Here is a 22337-nt window from a genome sequence, read left to right as displayed (position 1 = left end):
AAATGCAGTGTCTTCCAAGAAAAAATTTAGACTCACCCAATGGCAATGAGAGCTTGTGGTGGACTAAATCTGGGCAAAAGCAACAAAATATTCATTAAATAATTAATTTTTAATATTGGATTTTTTAAAAAAACTCTTAAAATTTGATATTTAGAAACTATCCTGAAAAACTGATAATAATCCTGTTAGGTAATAAGCAGAGAGCCAATATCTTAAATGCAAAACTAAACAAAATGCCAGATATGAATATGGCCAAAGTACACATGATTTCTAGTAAAATATTTGCATGAAGCATTATATTCAGAAATAGCTATTCTTTACTTAGAAACAAAAATTACAAAAAGTAACACTTCACAAGAACACTTGAGCTGAAGTATTCTTTCTAAAAATGCACAGATAAATTTTGGACTTAAAATCAAAACTGAATAGAAAAGATTTTGTTACAGCTTTGAGAAGTTATTTTTCTCCCTGAATGCTTTCCTCACTGTTTTCCTTTGTATATGCATAGTATTTAAAGCTAAAGACATTACCTCTTTCTAAGGTACCCAATTCACATTCAGTTCAGTCACTCAGTCGTATCCAACTCTTTGCGACCCCATGGACTGCAGCACACCAGGCTTCCTGTCCATCACCAATTCTTGGAGCTTGCTCAAACTCACGTCCACTGAGTTAGTTGGTGATGTCATCCAACCATCTCATTCTCTGTCATCCCCTTCTCCTCCTGCCTTCAGTCTTCCCCAGCATCAGGGTCTTCTCCAAAGAGTTAGTTCTTCGCATTAGGTGGCCAAAGTATTGGAGTTTCAGCTTCAGCATCAGTCCTTCCAATGAATATTCAGGACTGATATCCTTTAGGATGGACTGGTTTGATCTACTTGCAGTTCAAGGGACTCTCAAGAGTCTTCTCCAACACAATTCAAAAGCATCAATTCATCAGTGCTTAGCTTTCTTTATAGTCCAACTCTCACATCCATACATGACTACTGGAAAAAACCAGAGCTTTGACTAGACAGACAGCAAAGTAATGTCTCTGCTTTTTAATATGCTGTCTAGGTTGGTCATAGCTGTTCTTCCAAGGAGCAAGTGTCTTTTAATTTCATGGCTGCATTCACAATCTGCAGTGATTCTGGAGCCCAAAAAAGTAAGTCTGTCACTGTTTCCATTGTTTCCCCAACTATTTGCTATGACGTGATGGGACCGGATGCCATGATCTTCATTTTCTGAATGCTGAGTTTTAAGCCAGCTTTTTCACTCTTCTCTTTCACTTGAATTAGAGGCTCTTTAGTTCTTCTTCCCTTTCTGCCATAAGGGTGGTGTCATCTGCATATCTGAGGTTATTGATAATTCTCCCAGCAATCTTGATTCCAGCTTGTGCTTCATCCAGCCCGGTATTTCGCATGATGTATTCTGCATATAAGTTAAATAAGCAGGGTGACAATATACAGCCTTGACGTACTCCTTTCCCGATTTGGAACCAGTCTGTTGTTCCATGTCCAGTTCTAACTGTTGCTTCTTGATCTGCATACAGATTTCTCAGGAGGCAAGTAAGGTGGGTCTGGTTATTCCCATCTCTTGAAGAATTTTCCACAGTTTGTTGTGATCCACACAGTCAAAGGCTTTGGAAGTAGTCAATAAAGCAGAAGTAGTGTTTTTCTGGAATCCTCTTGGTTTTTCGATGATCCAATGGATGTTAGCAATTTGATCTCTGGTGTCCCTGCCTTTTCTAAATCCAGCTTGAACATCTGCAAGTTCATGGTTTACATACTGTTGAAGCCTGGCTTGGAGAATTTGGGCATTACTTTTCTAGCATGGGAGATGAGTGCAGCTGTACGTAGTTTGAACATTCTTTGGCATTTACCTTTCTTTGGGATTGGAATGAAAACTGATCTTTTCCAGTCCTATGGCCACTGCTGAGTTTTCCAAATTTGCTGGCATATTGAGTGCAGCACTCTCACAGCATCCTCTTTTAGGATTTGAAATAGCTCAACTGGAATTCTATCACCTCCACTAGCTTTGTTCGTAGTGATGCTTCCTAAGGCCCACTTGACTTCACATTCCAGGATGTCTGGCTCTAGGTGGGTGATCACACCATCATGGTTATCTGGGTCATGAAGATCTTTTTTGTATAGTTCTTCTGTGTATTCTTGCCACCTCTTCTTAATATCTTCTACTTCTGTGAGGTCCATACCATTCCTGTCCTTTATTGTGCCCACCTTTGCATGAAATGTTCCCTTGGTATCTCTAATTTTCTTGGAGAGATCTCTAGTCTTTCCCATTCTATTGTTTTCCTCTATTTCTTTGAATTGATCACTGAGGAAGGCTTTCTTATCTCTCCTTGCTATTCTTTGGAACTCTGGTATATCTTTCCTTTTCTCCTTTGCCTTTAGCTTCTCTTCTTTTCACAGCTATTTGTAAGACCTCCTCAGACAACCATTTTGCCTTTTTGCATTTCTTTTTCTTGGGGATGGTCTTGGTCACTGCCTCCTGTACAATGTCATTAACCTCTGTCCATAGTTCTTCAGGCACTCTGTCTATCAGATCTAATCTCTTGAGTCTGTCACTTGCACTGTATAATCATAAGGGATTTGATTTAGGTCATACCTGGATGGTCTAATGGTTTTCCCTACTTTCTTCAATTTAAGTCTGAATTTGGCAATAAGGAGTTCATGATCTGAGCCACAGTCAGGTCCCGGTCTTGTTTTTGCTGACTGTATAGAGCTTCTCCATCTTTGGCTGCAAAGAACATAATCAATCTGATTTCGGTATTGACCATCTGGTGATGTCCATGTGTAGAGTCTTTTCTTGTGTTGTTGGAAGAGGGTGTCTGCTAGGACCAGTGCATTCTCTTGGCAAAACTCCGTTAGCCTTCGCCCTGCTTCATTTTGTATTACAAGGCCAAATTTGCCTGTTATTCCCAGTATCTCTTGACTTCCTACTTTTGCATTCCAGTCCCCTATGATGAAAACGACATCTTTTTTGGGTGTTAGTTCTAGAAGGTCTTGTAGGTCTTCATAGAACCGTTCAACTTCAGCTTCTTCAGCATTACTGGTTGGGGCACAGACTTGGATTACTGTGATATTGAATGGTTTGCCTTGGAAATGAACAGAGATCACACTGTCATTTTTGAGACTGCACCCAAGTACTGCATTTTGGACTTTTGTTGACTATGAGGGCTATTCCATTTCTTCTAAGGGATTCTTGCCCACAATAGTAGATATAAAGGTCATCTGAGTTAAATTCATCCATTCCAGTCCATTTTAGTTCACTGATTCCTAAAATGTCGATGTTTACTCTTGCCATCTCCTGTTTGACCACTTCTAATTTACCCTGATTCCAGGTTTGTATGCAATATTGTTCTTTCCAGCGTCAGACTTTACTTCCATCACCAGTCATGTCCACAACTGGGTGTTGTTTTTGCTTTAGCTCCGTCTCTTCATTCTTTCTGGAGTTATTTCTCCATTTTTCTCCAGTAGCATATTGGGCACCTACCAACCTGGGGAGTTTATCTTTCAGTGTCATATTTTTTGCCTTTTCATACTGTTTATGGGGTTCTCAAGGCAAGAATACTGAAGTGGTTTGCCATTCCCTTCTTCAGTGGACCACATTTTGTCAGAACTCTCCACCGTGACCCGTCTGTCTTGGGTGGCCCTACACAGCATGGCTCATTGTTTCATTGAGTTAGACAAGGCCATGGTCCATGTGAACAGTTCGATTAGTTTTCTGTGATTGTGGTTTTCATTCTGTCTGCCCTCTGATAGATAAGGATAAGAAGCTTATGGAAGCTTCCTGTTAGAAGAGACTGATTGTGGGGGAAAGTGGGTCTTGTTCTGATGGGTGGGTCCATTCTCAGTAAATGTTTAATCCAATTTTCTGTTGATGGGCAGGGCTGTGTTCCCTAAATGTTGTTTGACCTGAGACCAAACTATGATGGAGATAATGAAGATAATGGTGACCTCCTTCAAAAGGTCCCATGCATGCACTGCCGCACTCAACCCTGCAGCAGGCCTCCAACGCTGCAGCAGGCCACCACAGATCCACGTCTCCACTGGAGACTCCTGGACACTTACAGGAAAGTCTGGGTCAGTCTCTTGTGGGGTCACTACTCCTTTCTCCTGGGTCCTGGTGCACACAAGGTTCTGTTTGTGCCCTCCAAGAGTCTGTTTCCCCAGTCCTCTGCAAGTTCTGGCGGCTCCATGGTGGGGTTAATGGCAACCTCATCCAAGAGGGCTTATGCCACACCCAGGTCTGCTGCACCCAGAGCCCCTGCCCCTGTGGCAGGCCACTGTTGACCCACACCTCCATAGGAGACACTCAAACACTCACAGGCAGGTCTGGCTCAGTCTCTGTGGGGTCTCCTGTGTGCACCAGGTTTTGTTAGAGCCCTCTGAAAGTCTCTGGTGGGTATGGGGTTTGGTTCTAAACACAGTTTCACCCCTCCTACCGTCTTGCTGGGGCTTCTCCTTTGTCCTTTTCAATTCACATTAGAAAATTCACATTTCTGCATCAAGTCTGTGAACTTCCATGTGTTTGAAGGAATTTATTTTATGTGACACCAAGATGTTTGCAGCTAAGCTTTGGTTTGATCAATTACACATCTGATTCAAATTAACTGGGTTGATAGTTTGCTGATGAAACCATATGGCAAGGGATACTGAGTAAAAAGGGAAACAACTTTTCTAAAAAAGCACCATTCAACTCCAATGACTGTTTACCTCATCATTTTTTTTTTTTTTTTGGATTAATTACTTCTAATTTCATTGTCTAGTCTTTAGACAACTCAATGATCACACCTTAGATAAAGCTTGGAGCACACTGACTGACAGTATAGCACATATAAAAAGGAAGAGCATGAAATTGAGCTGAATTCTAAACGCAGCAGGAAGCTACTAAGGATTTTTATCTGGGAAGCAATAATCATAGTTATGCTTTGGGGAGATTAATCTTGTTTCAGTATATAGAATGAAATAGGAAAGGAAGACTGAGAGTGACAAAGACATTACAGGTTTCCCTGTTATCCTAAAGTAGCGTGTTCCCAATGAAACCTTTCCTAAGCAAAATGGTGGTATGTGAAGAAGCAATTACCTCAATTACCTTTGTGCTAACTGATGTACAAAATAAATCCTGATAAAGCCCACATGCTCACAGACACAGTGCAAAGCTATGGTGGCTTGATGCTGAGATGATGAGTGTAGTTTCCAGGGAAGGAGCCTGGCAGGGCCACTCACGCTGCTTGGGGTGTGTGCTGCCTCTGTACCAGCTCACTGCAAAACAAATGTTGAACCCATTTTTTTGCTTTATCATAAAAATGACAATCCTCTTCCAATTTCTTTCAGTTAGTGAAAAGAGACACTAACACGGGACTTTCTTAAAAGAGGTGTAAAGTAAACTTGGAAAAGTGGGGAATACCTGTATTTGTTTTGTCTATTTGTTTTCTTAGTTGCTAAGTCATGTCCAACTCTTTAGTGACCCCAGAGACTGTAGCCTACCAGGCTCCTCTGTCCATGATATTTCCCAGGCAAGAATACTGGAGTGGGTTGCCATTTTCTTCTCCAGAAGATCTTCTCAACACATAGACTGAACCTGCGTCTCCTGCTTGGCAGATAGATTCTTTACCACTGAGCCACTGGGGAAGCCTTTACCTGTATTAATAAAGTCAAATTTGAGGCAATGAACGCCTGAATTATGGCACTACTGGGAAAGACAGGCAACAGAGATGAGGACAGCACAGTAGTTAAAAGCATGGACACTGGAACCACATTGCCTGTATCCAAATCATAAGGGTTCTGTCCCTTGTGAATTATATGGCCTTAGAAACAGTGTTACCCTCTGGGCCTTAGTTTCTTTCTCTATGAAAAGGGAACAATAACAGTACCTACTCCTCATTAGGTTATGAGTAAATGTTTATAAAAATTCTTAGCTAATAATAGTTACTATATGCAGATAAAACAAAAGGGCTTAAATACTAGCTGGATGGGAAAGTTGAGTAAGGTAAAGAGATAACTATCATGTGAGTTTTAAAATTCTATAACTTGAAGAAAACTTAATAAACACAGATACTGAAGGCAAGTCAGCAATATTTACCACCATGCATTACACAATCTTTTTAAAGAGTAAAAGACCAGAAAAAATATAAATATCTATCAATTGTGTGGCTGGCACTTTGCTGTATACTTTGAAACTAACACAACATCGAAAATCAACTATACTCCAATAAACATTTTTTTTAAAAACTGTGTAGCTGGTAAATTACTATACAGCCATACAATGCAATACTTTCAGCCATGAAGAAGAATCAGATCAATCTAAATATGCTAATATAGAACAATTCCAACAATATATTTTTAGTAAAAATAAAAAGACAGGTGCAGAAAGAATACTCCATGTATTCTTTATGTATTTACTCTAATTTGTTCAAAAATAAAGATAACATATCTATATGTGTAGTGAAAGTGAAAGTCACTCAGCTATGTCCAACTCTTTGCAACCTCATGGACTATACACTGCACGGAATTCTCCAGGCCAGAATACTGGAGTGGGTGGCCTTTCCCTTCTCCAGGGGATCTTCCCAACCCAGGGATCGAACCCAGGTCTCCCACATTGCAGGCGGATTCTTTACCAGCTGAGCTACAAGGGAAGCCCAAGAATACTACAGTGGGGAGCCTACCCCTTGCCCAGCGGATCTTCCCGACCCAGGAATGGAACCAGGGTCTCCTGATTGCAGGCAGATTCTTTATCAACTGAGCTATCAGGGAAATCCCATACCTATATGTATACATATGCAAATTTTAATTCTGGAAAGATACACTAAAAACTAACAGATGTGATACCTCTGGGGAGAAACTGGAGAATTAGTGATCTAAAGAGAAGAGAGATTTGGTCTCCCTTGTATACTATTTTATCAGGCTTAAAGAGTGATTTTCAGTTTAAACAAAAATAATTAAAAAAAAAATGACAGGCGGGTAAGGTTGAGTTCAATAATAAGAAATCATATTTACATATGTAAGTGAGCATAACTTTTTTATGTGTTCTACAAGTTTGCCCAGTATAGATACTGGTAACAGTCTAATGACCTGGGTGTTCAAAAACACTAAAGACTGTTAAAAAAAAAAAAATCTTAAAAATAGCTCAAGGACAATATACAAACTGAACCTTAAAACGCATGTTGTTGTTTGGTCGCTAACTCATGTCTGACTCCCTGCGACTCATGGACTGCAGCATGCCAGGCTTCCCTATCCTTCACTATCTCCCGGAGTTTGCTCAAATTCATGTCCACTGAATAGGTAATGTCATCCAATCATCTCATCCTCTGTTGCCCCCTTCTCCTCCTGCCTTCAATCTTTCCCAGCATCAGGGTCTTTTCTAACGAGTCGGCTCTTCACATCACGAGGCCAAAGTGTTGGAGCTTCAGCATCAGTCCTTCCAATGATATTCAGGACTGATTTCCTTTAGGAATGACTGGTTTGATCTCCTTGCTGTCCAAGGGACTCTCAAGGGTCTTATCCAGCACCACAATTTGAAAGCTAATTCTTTAGTGCTCAGCCTTCTTTACGGTCCAGCTCTCACATCTGTATATGACTACTGGAAAAACCACCGCTTTGGGTGTACAAATCTTTGTTAGCAAAGTGATGTCTCTAGCACTGTCTAGGTTTGTCATAGCTTTTCTTCAAAGGAACAAGCGTCTTTAATTTCAAGGCTGCAGTCACTGTCCAGTGATTTTGGAGCCCAAGTAAATAAAATCTGTCACTGTTTCCATTGTTTTCCCATCTATTTGCCATGAAGTGATGTGACCAGATGTCATGATCTTAATTTTTTGAATGTTGAGTTTTAAGCCAGCTTTTTTATTCTCCTGTTTCACCTTCATCAAGAGACTCTTTAGTTTCTCTTCACTGTCTGCCACTGAAGTAGTATCACTTGCATATCTGAGGTTATTGATATTTCTCCTGGCAATCTTGATTCCAGCTTGTGCTTCATCCAGCCTGGCATTTTGCATGATATACTCTGCAAATAAGTTAAATTAGCAGGGTGACAATATACAGCCTTGACGTTCCAATTCTGAACAAGCCCATTGTTCCATGTCCGGTTCTAACTGTTGCTTCTTGACCTGCGTACAGGTTTCTCAGAAGAAAGGTAAGGTGGTCTGGTATTTCCATCTCTTTTAGAATTTTCCACAGTGACTGTAAGTACCATCTGCAAGCTAATAATTCCAAAATTTATATCCTGAGCCTCTACCTCTCCCTTGATTTGATTTATATATGGGGATTGTCTACCTTATATCCTCTACTTAGATGTCAAATAGGCATGTCAAGCTTAACACAGCCAAAAGAGAACTCTTGACTGACTTCCACAATCCTTCTTGTCTCAGTCTGCTCCGTCACATTTAATGACACCATCATCCATCCAGTTGCTTAAGACAAAAACTTTGGAGTCATCCTGATTTTTCTCTTTCCTTCATATCTCACAATAAATCCTGTTCATACTATTTTCAAAATATATCTCATACTTAATTATTCTCACAACTTATACCACTATACCCTGCACCAAGGCACCACCATCTTTTTAGGAGACTATTGCAGTATTTTTCTAAATAGCCTTTATGCTTCACTTTTACCATTTCCCACAATCCATTCTCCACCTGGCAGTTACAGGAAGCTTTAAAAAATGTAAATCACACAGAAACAAAAAAATGTAAATCACATCCCATACTACCCTGCTTAAAACTGTCCAATAGTTCCCCCGCTTAGAATAAAGAAATGTCACAAATTCCGTTTTAGACACGCTGAACTTGAGGGGTAAATGCCATGTAAGTGGAGACATGAAGAAAGCAAGTATTTGGCTCTCAAGAGCAATTTAGGAAGAATTACAAAGTGGCCTGACTTCTTCATGTATAACTGAAAAATGAAAACCGTGGATTTGGAAAAAAAAATACCTAAAATAATTTGAAAAAAGAAGGGCAGAGGCATGGGACCAAGACTTGAGAACTCCAATTCCTTAAAGGCCTGGTAGAAGAAGGATCAACAAACAAGACTTAGTATGAGAAGCCAGACACAAAAAGAAAACCAGAGCTGATGCCAGAGAAGCAGAGGAAAAAGGATGTTTCAAAATGAAGAGAGATCAGGTAAGGTGGAAACTGAAAAACATCACTTGATTGGACAACACATAAGTCACCTGTGACTTTAACAAGAGCTACTTCAAAGAAAAGAGGAGATGTGGCAATGAAGACCTCAACTCTAGTCAATATTTTCACAAACTTGGCTCTGAAGAAAAGGGGAAGACCAGAAAGATCTTCAGTCTAACGCTCTCCCAACTGAGCTATTTCGGAGAGGCTAGAAGACCAGAAAGATAAAACTTGAGCAAGCTCAAATGCTAAAGGGATGACTTGATCAAAAGAAAGGGTCTGAACAGATAAGTGATAAAAATGTAAATATTCTGAAAAGTCTGAAAAGGCAGGAAGGGGTGGAATTGAGGAAAAGACAGAAGGATACAACAACCACTGATAAGATCAGACATAAAACTGTACTTGGAAAAGCCATGCAAAAACTGTATGTGCTAAATACCTAGGTTAAAAAGTTTATTTAGCCTTATGTAATGTAAAATAACCTAAACTCAACTCTTCTGCCTGAGTAACTATAGATATTGACAATTACTAATTCATTCAATAAATATTTATGAAAAGTCAGCTATAAATGGGGCAGTGTTCTAGTCCTGTGGAAGGTGACAGAGAATAAGACATTATTTTTCCGTTTAAGAAGCCCATAGTTACATAGGGAGCTCAGTCCCCGGTGCTTTGTGACAACGTAGAGGGGTGGGATGAGGAGGGGGTGGCAAGGAGGCTCAGGAGGGAGGAGATATATGTATGTTTACTAACAGCTGATGCACATTGTAAGGTAGAAGCTAACACAATATTGCAAAGCAACTGTCTTCCAATTAAAAAAAAAAAGCCCATAGGTAAGTTCGAAAACAAATCCTTGCAAAGCAATTCAATATAAGTACTGTGATCCTTTGTATATACAAAAGAAGGTGATGGCACAAAGAAGAGGCACAACAGCATGGACTCTGAAGTCTGAGAGACGGTCTGAATCCTAATTCTGACATTTATTAGCTATATGCACTTCGTGCAAGTTCTGCAGCTTCTCTGTAAGCCTCAGTTCTTCATCACAGAAGGGGATGAGAAAGCTAATTACCTCACAAAGTTATGAGGATTAAATGAATTAATATTTGTAAAACACCCTGAACAGAGGCAAACACACAGTAACTACCCAGTATTATTAATCTATTTGTATTAAAAGAGAGGACAGAAAAAAAGCTGTGTAACGTACACTTGGGTGGGTCTTAGGAAGGATTTAGGAAATGGCAGACTAAGAAAGAAATGGTTATGTGTAGAATCATGACACAGTGTGGTACTGCAGGAAACTGCAACTTAAAAAAATCTTACCCTCCCAACCTAGCTTCTTCTAAGAACTTAAAGCAACTAACTGCAAATAGTTCTATAGCTGAAATATAAAATGAAAGACATAAGTGGTGAGGCTGTAGTCGTGGAAAAGGTCAGAAAAATTAGAGTAAAGAGGAAAAATTGGCAAGACTTTGTGACCAACTGTACAAGGGGTGAGCAAAAGAAAGGAATCTAATGTGATTCTCAGATTTCTGGCTTCATTCACTAAATTGATGAGGTAGCCATTAAATTAGTCAGAATAAGGGACACTGGAGCAAGAACAGGTTTGGCAGGAAAGATAATGAAATTGTTTTCAGACAAGCTGAATTTAAGGCACTCATTCATTAGTCATTGGAGTGGCACTGTCTAGTAGCCACTGGCAAACAGGCCAGGAAAAGAGGTCTGATCTATGTTGTCAGGATATTAATGACATCACCCAGAGGAAAATATAAGAATGAGGTGGGAAACAAACAGATATACTCTTGGATATCAGTATTAAGCACCAGATAAAGAAAAACTAATGAGAAATTCAAGCAATAAAAAGGGTAACTAAGAGCTCTTTAGGAATACAGATTGTGTCTAGTTATATATTCCCAGGCTTTAGCAAAGGGGCTAGTTGAAATCAAAATCTAGAGAAACTGGGTAGGATGAAGACTAAGAGATATCTAATGAATTTGGCAGTTAAGAAGTTATTACCTTAGCCAAGAAGACTTGAGTAGAACAATGGAGGCAGAAGTGCAATAGACTGAAGAGGAAAAAAAGAAATTAAACAATTGAGTCTATTCTTCCAAAACCTTGGCTGTGAAGAAAAAAGAAAATAGTGCATCAGCTAGAAAAAAATCTAAACAGTTATTCGTATGATAAATTGAGGAGAAACAGAGTCTACTTGGTAAAATAAGAGAAAACATTTAAATACAGAACAGGTTTAAGAGAATCCCAAGCTGCCACTAGTAGTATGTAATGATTTATACAATATTAAATATAACACAATTCACTGATAAAGGACTAAAAAAGCAAAATATCAAAATGCTGACACAAGTATCAAATGGAATTACTATAGATGATTTTCTTCTTGTTTCAAGTTTTTAATATTTTCCAAATTTTAATGAGCTGTATTCCTTTTTTAAAAATTGAAGTATAGCTGGTATACAGTATTATATATTTTACAGATGTACAATATAGTGATCTACAATTTTAAAGATATTTCATTTAGTTATTATAAAACATTTGTTATATTCCATAGGTTGTATAATATATCCTTGCAGCTTATTTTCTACCTAATATTTCGTACCTCTTAATCTCCTATCCCTATATTGCCCCTCCCCCCTCCTTTACCCTACAGGTAACTACTAGCTTGTTCTCTATATCTGTGAGCTTGCTTCTTTTTTTTTGCTCTATTCACTAGATTGTTATGTTTTTTATATTCCACATTTAAGTAATATCATACAGCATTTGTCTTTCTCTGACTTATTTCACCTAGCAAAGTGCCTACCAAGTCCACCCATGTTACTGCAAATGGCCAAATCTCATTCTTTTTTATGACTGAGTAGTATTCCACTGTATATATACACCACATCATCTTTATTTATTAATCTGTTGATGGACACTTAAGCTGTTTCCATATACTGGCTTTTATAAATAATGCCACTATGAGAGTTTGTATTCCTTTCACAGTGGTGGTAGGAAGTGGAAGACAATAAGCTTTACCAAAATTAAAGCTGCCTCAGGGGCAGAAAAGACAAGTAATTCTAACTTGAAGAAGACAAGATAATAGAGACAAAATATCAGCAGGCAGAGAACAGAAAAGAAATGGAAGGAAAAAAATAAAACCAATGCAGAAATGAAATCTTCATTGTAACTAACACAAAGGAGTACAAACACTGCTGAAAATATAGTAAAGCATTTCTTGCTTGAGAAAGGCAAGTGAGGTATTAACATAAACAAACTCTGGAAACCATACAGCATTGCTGAAAGAATTAAAGAAAATCCAAATAAATGGAAAAATATCCCATGTGCAGGGATTAGAAGACAACGTTAAAAGATGGTGATATCTTCACACTGATGTACAGATGGCAATCCCCATAAGAACCCCAGCTGAGTTCTTCCTACAAATTGACAAATTTGTCAAATTTGTCAAATTTATATGGAATTGCAGGGACACAAAATAGCCAAAACAAACCTGAAAAAGAATAAAATAGGAGAATTCACATTTTCTGATTTCAAAACTATGTCCAAAGCAACAGTAACTGAGGCACTATGGCACTGGCACATGGACAGACATATAGATTAATGGAACAGAATTAAAAGCCCATAAATAAGCCTATACATGTTTAAGGTTGACTGGTTTTCAACAAGAATGCCAAGACTATTCAATGGGGGAAAGCACAGTCTTTTCAACAGGACAGTCAATTAAGATAACCTTTACCACATGCATAAATATTAGAGCAAAACTATAAAATTCTTAGAAAAAACACAGGTCTTCATGATCCTGGATTTGGTAAAAGATTCTTAGATAGACAACAAAACAAAAGCAAAAAAATAAAATAACAACAGTAAGATAAACCAGTCTTCACCAAAATTTAAAACTTTTATGCTTCAAAGGGCACAATTAAGAAACTGATAAGACAACCACAGAACGGGAAAAATATTTGCAAATCATATATTTGACAAAGGACTTGAAATACATTAAAAAAAAATGTAAAGAGAGCTAAAATGTATAAAGAGTTCTTACCATTCAATAATAAAGACAAATAATCCAATTAAAAATTGAGCAAAGGATCTAATAGCCATTTCTTCAAAGAAGACATACAATTAGCCAACAAGTACATGAAAAGATGAACAATGTCAATCATACCTTAAAAGAAAAAAAACTAGAAAGAAGGAGGAAAGAAAAGAGAAAAACAAGGAAAGATGCTTGACATCATTAGTCATGAGGGAAATGCAAGTCAAAAAGTACAATGAGATGCTACTTCATACCCACTAGGATGACTGAAATCAAAAAATCAGATAACAACAAGAGTTGGCAAGGATGTGGAAAAACTGGAACCCTCTTAGGCTGCTGGTAGGAATGTAAAATTCCACCCACTTTGGAAAACAGTTTGACAGTTTCTGAAATGATTAAATGTCAAGCATAGTTACTAACTGACCCAACAATTCTATACCTAGATACGTGTGTGTTTACATGTGTGTGTAAAGTTGCTCAGTCATGTCCAGCTCTTTGTGACCTCATAGATGTAGCCTGCCAGGCTCCTCTCTCTATGGGATTTCCCAGGCAAGGATACATTTCCTTTTCCATGGGATCATCCTGACACAGGGATCGAACCCTCGTCTCATGTCTCCTCTATTGGCAGGCAGGTTCTTTACCATTGCACCACCAGGGAAATCCTACTTAGGCACGTACCTAAAAGAAATGAAAACATATGTCCACACAGAGATCGATACACAAATGTTTATTTACAACAGCCAAAAAGTGAAAAACAATCTATATATCCATTAATGGGTAAACAAAATGTGGTCTATCCATATAGTGGAATATTATTTAGCCAGAAAAAGGAATGAAGTACTGATATCTGCAGCAAATTAATAAACTTAAAAAATAGTATGGAAGTGAAAGATGGCAGTCAAAAAGACTATGATTCCATTCACAGGAGGAAGTCCGTAGCAGGAAAATATAGAGAGAAAGCAAGCAGATTATGGTTACTTAAGAGCTAGGGTAGAGGGTGAGGGAGAAGAGGAGCAGGAAGATAAGGGAGGGACAACTTAACGGACATAGGGCTTCTTCTTGAGGGGATGAAAATATTCTAAAATTGACTGTGGTAATAATTCCACAAGCCTGAATATACTAAAAATCACTGAATTGTACACTTTAAATAGTGAACTGTACAGTATGTGAATTAAATCTCAATAACGCTACTAAAGCCATATAAATGGATATGTTAAAGTTGAAAAGGATTAACTACTCCTGTGCTAAAGAAAATAAGTCAAAAATTGAACTACAAAAATATTCAGAAAATAAATACAAGAAACCTATAACTTACAAGACACAACTCAAGTACTGTTCAGAAGAAAACTCAAAATTTAACACCCAGGTGGTGCAGTGGTAAAGAATCCGCTTGCCAATGCAGGAGATGCAGGTTCAATCCCTGGGTCGGGGAGATTCCCCTGGAGAAGGAAATGGCAACCAACTCCAGTATTCTTGCCTGGGAAATCCTGGATTCTCTGTGGACAGAGAATCCTGGTGGGCTACAGTCTCTGGGGTTACAAACAGTCAGATATAACTAAGCACGAATACAAACATACACAAACACAAGAATGAAAAGAACATTAAGGATTCCACACAAGAAGACAGGAAAACAGCCACAAAATAAACCTAACAAACGCTAAAGGAAGGATTTAAAACAGTGAAAGAAAAATATAAATAAGAAAAAAGAAAATAACAGAACTAATTTTTTAAAAAATCCAAGACCTGGTTGTAAACAACAACAACAAAAAGGCAAGGCCTCACATATACTAAATAAGAAGTGATAATGAGTAAAGTGACAGTGTAGTCACAGACACAGGAAATTTTTTTTTAATCACAAAAGAGTACCTTGCTCATGTTACACAAATAGTTTTGAAAACGTGGGTGAATCAGATTATTTTGTAGGATAATACAAATTGGCAAAGCTTCCTCACAAAGATATAAATGATAAGCAAATTAATCATAGAAGTAAAGAGGTTAACTGTCAAACAGCTAGTCTCCTCCCAAAATACTCAAGGTCCAATAATCTCACAGGCAATTCAACCAAGCATTTAACTCGAATGCCATTTAACCAGAGAGGAGAAAAAAGCATAGAAAAATAAAAGTTTGAAATTATTTTTATGAAAGTGGCATAATCCAACAAAGATAAAATACATAAAAGAAAACTACAAAGCAATTTAGCTTAAGAGGAATGATGCAAAATTTCTAAATAAAGTTTAGCAAATAGAACCCAAGAGCACATATAAAATAATACACAATAACAAAGTGAATTGATTTAGAAAAGCAAGGATGGTCCAGTGAGAGTAAATCTATTCGTACAACTCACCAAAATAGTAAACAAAGGAAAAAAAAATCACATAATTCCCCACAGAGGCTTAAATTTTAACTTCCATATTTTAAAAAATCTTTATAAAATGGTAAGAGCTGACTAACATAGTATGTACACTTTAACTTAAAGTCAGGCCTAATATTAATAGGAAAGCACTAAAAAACTCACATTTAAGTCAGGAATAAGACAAAAATCCACTACTATTATACTGTTTAATATTTTTGGAAAGTACTAACTAAACTGATTTGCCAAAAAAAAAGAAATAAGTATAAAAACCGGAAAAGAGAAGATAAAGTTATCTTTATTTGCTAACGATATTGTGTGCAGTCACTCAGTCATGTCTGACTCTGTGTGACCCGGTGGACAGTAGCCCACCAAGTTTCTCTGCCCATGGAATTTTCCAGGCAAGAATACTGGAGTGGGTTGCCATTTCCTCTTCCCGGGGATCTTCCCAACCTAGCGATCTAACCCGCGCCTCCTAGTCTCCTGCATTGGCAGGTGGATTCTTTACCACTGAGCCACCTGGGAAGCCCAATGATATTATTTAACTGCAAAACCTTAGAAAAACAACTGGGAAACCATAACAGATAGTACTGAGATTCCAAAGGTGGCCAAGTACAAAATTAATTCTCAGAAATGAATAGCATTACCATGTTCAAAGAGCAAGATAAAAGATATAACAGCAATAGAAGCCCCATTTACAATAGCAACAAAAAAAGGTAAAATACCAGGAATACATATAAAAGAAATGATAAAAGGTCTACATGAAAAAAACTAAATTGCTGTCGAGGGATACAAAAAAAAATTGAAAAACAAGAAATGAATGTACACCCTCTTCCTGAACAGGAGACTGAACCTTAAAAAGAAGTCAATGATCTCTAAATCAATCTTCAAATATAATGCAGTATCAATAAAAATACCAAAAGATGGGGGGAGGGAGTTCAATAAACTAATTCTAAGTTTTACAGAACAAACAAAGAGTATCCAGGAAAACTCCAAGAAGTAGAATGAAAGAGGATTATAATCAAAGAATGATATTACTAGGTATAAATAGGTAATCTGATCAATGAACAGAATAAAAGTCTAGTAAAAATACCAAATTATATATAAAAACTAAGCACACCAATAGGCAATACTTCAATACTGTGATAACTGGGTAGCCACCTAGAAGAAAAGTGAAGTTAAATCCTCCCTAAATACTTTACCTAACTAAATTTTGTATCAATAAGTGCATTTAACTTAAAAATAAATTATAAAATTACCAAGAAAAAAAACACAAGAATTTTAATTTTAATTAGCAATATCAATAAGATTGAAATAGGAAAGCCCTTTCTTATGATCAAAAAAACCTAAAATAAAAAAAAGATTAATAATTAAACTATACAAATATTTTAATTTCTGCTGAAAAAATATATTGTAAACAAAGTCAAAAGCTAAATGAAACTGTGACAAGTACCTGCAACACAAAACTGAGACAAAGAACTAATTTCTGTAAAACAGCTCCTACAAACAATATTAAACATTCCAACAGAGAAATAAAAAATATAACCAGGTGAATAGGAAATATAAGCAGATGTTATAAATAAAGGAAACAAATATGGCTGTATGTTTTTTATAGCTATTGAAAAGATGAAGAAAAATATACCTTTTAAATTGGCAATGTAAAAAAAGTTTAATAACCCACTCTGTTACCAAAGCTATGGGAAGCCAGAGCTCCAACATCAATGAACACAATCTGGCACAACCTCTATGAAAGGCAACTGACAATACCTATCAAAATTTAAATAGCACATATCCTTTGACCCAGCAATTGTACTTCTAGGAGTTTATTCTAAAGACAGAGTCACTAATGTGCAAAATTATATACATACAAAAATATTAACTGTATTATCCTTTGTATTAGTAAGACTGTAAACCTTTTAAATGCCCATCCAAACAAAGAAATGCTACCATTTTTCTCCCCTCCAACACACACATACACTTTTCTGGAAAAGATACACACGAAATCAGTTGCTTCAAGGGAAAGAAGCCAATTACGGGTCAAAGGAAGAAGGAAAAGTTGCCTTTTACCATTTGTACCTTATATCATAAACATATATCACAAGAAAAATTCTCAGTTAATATTTTCAGTATTATTTTTACACAGCTTTACCAATTGTTATGTTTTTCCTCCTTTTTCTTTGTCAGTTTTCCAGTCCCCATGTTAGCAACATTGTTTAGCTGTTTCCCTAGATAACACATGGCATTCACTCAAATTTACACACTTAAGGCACAATGATAACATGGGCTCCACTGTCCCCATGAGCTCCATGCCCGAGCTCTACGGCTGCGAGAGCACTGTCCCTGTTCTCTGCTGCGCACGGACAGATTATGAGTGGGGAGAAACCCAGGTCTAAGAAGCTATGAATTTCTTGGCCTATGGGGCAAATGCATAATCACTACTGTATTTTAGGAGACAGAAAAAAGGTGAGAAACTGCTCAAACAAGGTTTCACAAAACATTATTTGTGCTGCCACCACGGATGCAAAGTCTAGTCCACTATCTTTATGTTCAAGAAACTGATTGTATCCATTTGTCCAGAGTCAATGGGGCAAAAGGCAACTGAACCACACTGATCAATCACTTTCACAAGAATTTAATTGTTTACACATAATGCCAATGTATTAATTTAGAATTTAAAAATACATGTGTGTCTGTATATTAATATATGTATATATTTGATGTCTTGTGTGTGTAAATATATGTAAAGAGTAGCAAATCATGCATATCAAAGAATTACATACAAATGGAAACACATGCGGCTACTAGTGTGTATAAAGAGAACAAATAAAAGGTCAGAGATGACTTCTCTGAAAAAACAATGTGATCAAGCTGAGATCCAATGGGAGAGAAGCTTAAAAAAAGAGAGAGAGAACAGAATGAGGATTAACAGGGTTGCTAGATGACGGAATAGCAAGTACAACTGTCCTGTGGCAGAAGGGAGCATGATCTAAAGAGGTGGGAAAAGATCAAAGAACAAGACAACATGATGTAGGGTTATCTGGAGAGCTAGAGAGGGGCCAGACCACTCAGTGGCTTTTAGGCCATGTTGAGGATTTTTGCCTTATTTTAAGAGCAATGAAAAGCAAGTAAGGGGTTGTAAGCTGAGATGAAAACAAATTTGTGCATGCAGAAGATGAGTGTGCTATACAAACTGGAGGGCAAGAGTACAAGCAGGAAGACTGCTTAGAAAGCTAGTGTAGGAGACCTAAGGCAGGGATGACGGCTGCATCGTCTGGCACAAATAAAATAAATGGGACTTGGTCACTGATTACAACAGAAATGCAAGGAAGAGGAAACCGTTAAGGAGGACGCCCAAGTTTCAGGCTTGCATAACTGCAGGGATAAAGATGCTATTGGTGAAAGAGAGAACACCCCAAGACCAGATAGTTTTGTTTTTGGTTCACTGGTGGCTGGAGGAGGGTGTATTGTGTGCATGCTCAGTCGAGTATGATTCTTTGACCCTATGGAATTGGAGCCCGCCAAGTTCCTTTGTCCATGGCATTTTTCAGGCAAGAACACTGGAGTGGGTTGCTATTTCCTCCTGGGGGATCTTCCTGACCCAGGGATTGAACCCGCATTTCCTGCATTGGCAGGTAGATTCTTTACCTCTGAGCCACCGGAGCTCCCTGGGTAGAAGGTAGCTATGCAAAAAAGTAAGAAGGGTTGCTCACTGCTTGGTACCTGAAAATCTTGGTAGAGCAGGAGGAAAAATGTTAAATGGGATTAGAAATCAAAGGTGGGAGAAAGTTACCTACAAAGATGTATTATTATTATTATTTTTGAATCTTCAGGGTCAGCCATAAAAAACCCTAGATATTTCTACCCCTTTCACTTAAAATCTTGTCGAATGTCTCAAAATAAAACCTTTCAATCAAGGGGAGAGGCAAGGCTTAAAATGAAATGCTTGGGGAAAAAAAAAAAAAGAATTGGTGTGAAAGAATTTCAAAGTATATATTGAAATATCAGATGTTTCCAATTCTGAGAGTCAAGAGAAGACTGAGGCTTTCTACTTGGGGAAGAAAGAATGAAATGCCACTCAAGGGGGAAAGAAAGCAGAAAAAAGAGCTGATGGCCCCATTGCATGAATTTTCACAGTTTAAACACGTTTATCTTTACCTCTGGACAAATGGCTGTTACTGGTCTTGTGTGCAGAGAATGCAGAAATAGCTCCACACCGAAGCCCCTTTTCAGAAACCAAGGCTTCCACTGCCATCAAGTGGTGGCAGTCAGGAAGTGCACCAACCAGTTTCTTAGAGCCTGGGAATGCCAATATGAAGACTATGGTATAATTAATCTAAGCTCAAAGATTTAAGATTGCAGTCATAGAGGACAAACTAGTTGCAGTCTTTGGTAAGAGCTTTATCTGCTAACCTGTCAATACACAAAAATGAAAGTTTTTGCTATTACTTTGGGGTAAAAAAGATTTCTCCTTTTTCCTTTTTGACGTTAAAGAGTACATATTTAGCAATTTTAGAATACCCAGACTGATACGATCATCTCAAACCCAATTCCTGGTGTATTATATATTTGAGTAAAACTGCTTCACAGTTAATTTTAATGGTGCATATAAACGGATTAATGTGCATTTCTAGCATAAATCAATAACCTTATCACAAACATAAGAAAGTGTCGCACTTAATATGCAAAATTCCCTTTCTCTTCAAATTAATCAAATAATTTTTTTTACTACTTAGTACAAGGCATGGTAGTAAACACATTTCAAACACCCTCATTCTCAAAACTCATCAGCTAAACAAATATAAAATCACTGATAAAATCAACGTCAATCTTATTCACAAAAAACATGGTGAATGATTAACACACATTTTTGATAGTTCTCTTCATGGTAAAAATAAGCTTGCTCAACACAATATTTGACATTCTGGGCAGTACACTTTCATTCTCTATACTGAATATTCACCTACAAATGTAGCTCTTTAAAATTTTTTGCACACACACATCGATTTGATTTGTCTTACAAGGCATCGGAACACAGGGATAGTAAATTTAGACAAAAACGTTAAATAATCACACTGGGTACATTTTCCAGTTTTCAATAAGCTGTTTTCATATGGGGTGTGTGTGTTTAGTCGCTAAGTAGGGTCCGGCTCTTTCGGGACCCCCTGGACTGTAGCCTGCCAGGCTCCTCAGTCCATGGGATTTCATATGGTAGACAGCATAATTTTGTCACTAACGATATTCTTGATCTTCATTTTTTCCCGTTAAAATCCATACACGCTATCCATTCTATGTATATTCCAAAATATTAATAATTCAACTAGTTTTCCCTAATTCTCTTGGTTCTGTTTCCTACCCACCTCCCACCCACCCCCTTCTTCCTCCTTTCTTGTTTCAGAATGCCTAACTCTTACACACTTGAGGTGGTTTTTACAAAAATCACTCCTTGGAATGCTCTTCCCTCTTTCTCTCTTTAAAAATAATTTCCCACAGCTAGGCGACAATGTCTTTCTTTTACAAGATCAAACTGCGGAAGAGGACGAGACTGGGAACCGAGTAAGCGAAACATTTGGGAATGTCAATGAGACGACGGCCTCTCCTTTGAAAAGAAAACACAACAACTTTCAGCACAGAGCTTTCAACAGATCAAAAATACTTTTTTTTTTTCCGCCGGGCTCCTGTTCCCTCCCTGACCTCAAAGACACCTTTCCTTTTCTCTAAGCCCCCCATCGTTCTGCTGTGCGTGGGGCCTGCCTTTGCTCCTCCCAAGGAAAAGAAAGGCAGGGAGAAAAGAAAAGGGAGCAGTCACCTTCCCACCCCGCCTGCGAGCTGTCAGGACCGTGCTCCACCACTCACCTGGCAGGTGCGGCCGCCCGGAGAGTTGCACGAAGCGGTTGAGCTGACCAGTCCCCCGACCCCCGTTGCCCCCACTGCCCCCGCCGGCCCCGCTACCTCCGCCGCCACCGCCGGCTGCGCCTCCTCCCCTCCGGCGGTTCCTGTCCCAGCCCTGGGCGGCCGACATGACCGGCTAACGACTGCCGCAGCCTGGTCGCGGCAGCCCGTGGCCCGGCGGCACTAGCGGAGCCTCCTTCCTGGGCTCCTCAAGAGACCCGGGAGACCGGGGAAGGGGGAGCGCCCAGTCTCACCAGCGGCCAATGACTGAGTAACTTGGTGACAGATAGCCAATGGCCAGTCGTCTTCTTGGTAAGTGGAGGGAGGCGGGGAGAGACGTGGTAACCATAGCTATGGCTTAAGAAAAAAAAAAAAAAAGAAAGAAGTTGGGGGGGGGTGGAGAAAGGCAGAAGCAGTCACTCATCACTCGCATCCACCGCGCTAAGCAAACCCGCGGCGCGGTGACTCCTGAAGGGTCAGGCGGGCCAATCGAAGGCCGAGTGAGAGAGGCCACGCCTGCAGAAAGAGTCCCGACGATAGCCGGGAATCCAGGCGTGTTCAGGATTCAGGAACTCTTCCCCCATAAACACTGAAAGCAGAAACAGGACGCTGACACAGTACACATATTTTGAGGCAATACAGTGTTCTGCAAAGAGCTGTCTCGGACGGGGGAAAAAAAACAGAGACAGAGTCAAAGCTTAAATGTAACAATGAGATTTCATTTGTCCTTTCAGTCCACTGGCGAATTCCTCCCTAATTTAATATAAGCCACGTCCCACGCAAACGAACAATTTTAAACCTGGTTATCAAATGTGGGAAGATGTTCGAGCTCACCAATAACTGTAGAAATACAAATTGAGATCCCAATGAGAAACCATTTCAAGCTTATTACGTTAGATTCCTTAAATAACATCCAGTCGAGAATTAGAGTGCCAAGAAAAAGGTTCTTT

The 22337-nt window shown here is 38.5% G+C and overlaps 1 protein-coding gene across 2 annotated transcripts in view; it reads right to left on the bottom strand.

Moving 5' to 3' along the window:
* The window catches only part of KLHDC10 (kelch domain containing 10), a 61962-nt gene extending 40187 nt beyond the window's left edge, over positions 1 to 21775 (bottom strand). Inside the window, exon 1 of one of the 2 annotated variants that reach the window (XM_043872048.1) lies at positions 21352 to 21775. In XM_043872048.1, coding sequence (XP_043727983.1) covers positions 21352 to 21517 — 166 coding nt within the window. In that variant the 5' untranslated portion in view covers positions 21518 to 21775. The remainder of the gene's footprint in view (positions 1 to 21351) is intronic. The other variant, XM_043872049.1, reaches the window with a different exon arrangement.
* Between the last annotated feature and the right edge of the window lie 562 nt (positions 21776 to 22337).

Source organism: Cervus elaphus, chromosome 18 (genome assembly GCF_910594005.1).
Source record: "Cervus elaphus chromosome 18, mCerEla1.1, whole genome shotgun sequence".
NCBI classification, from domain to species: domain Eukaryota; kingdom Metazoa; phylum Chordata; class Mammalia; order Artiodactyla; family Cervidae; genus Cervus; species Cervus elaphus.
This window is presented reverse-complemented; position numbering and strand designations above follow the sequence as displayed.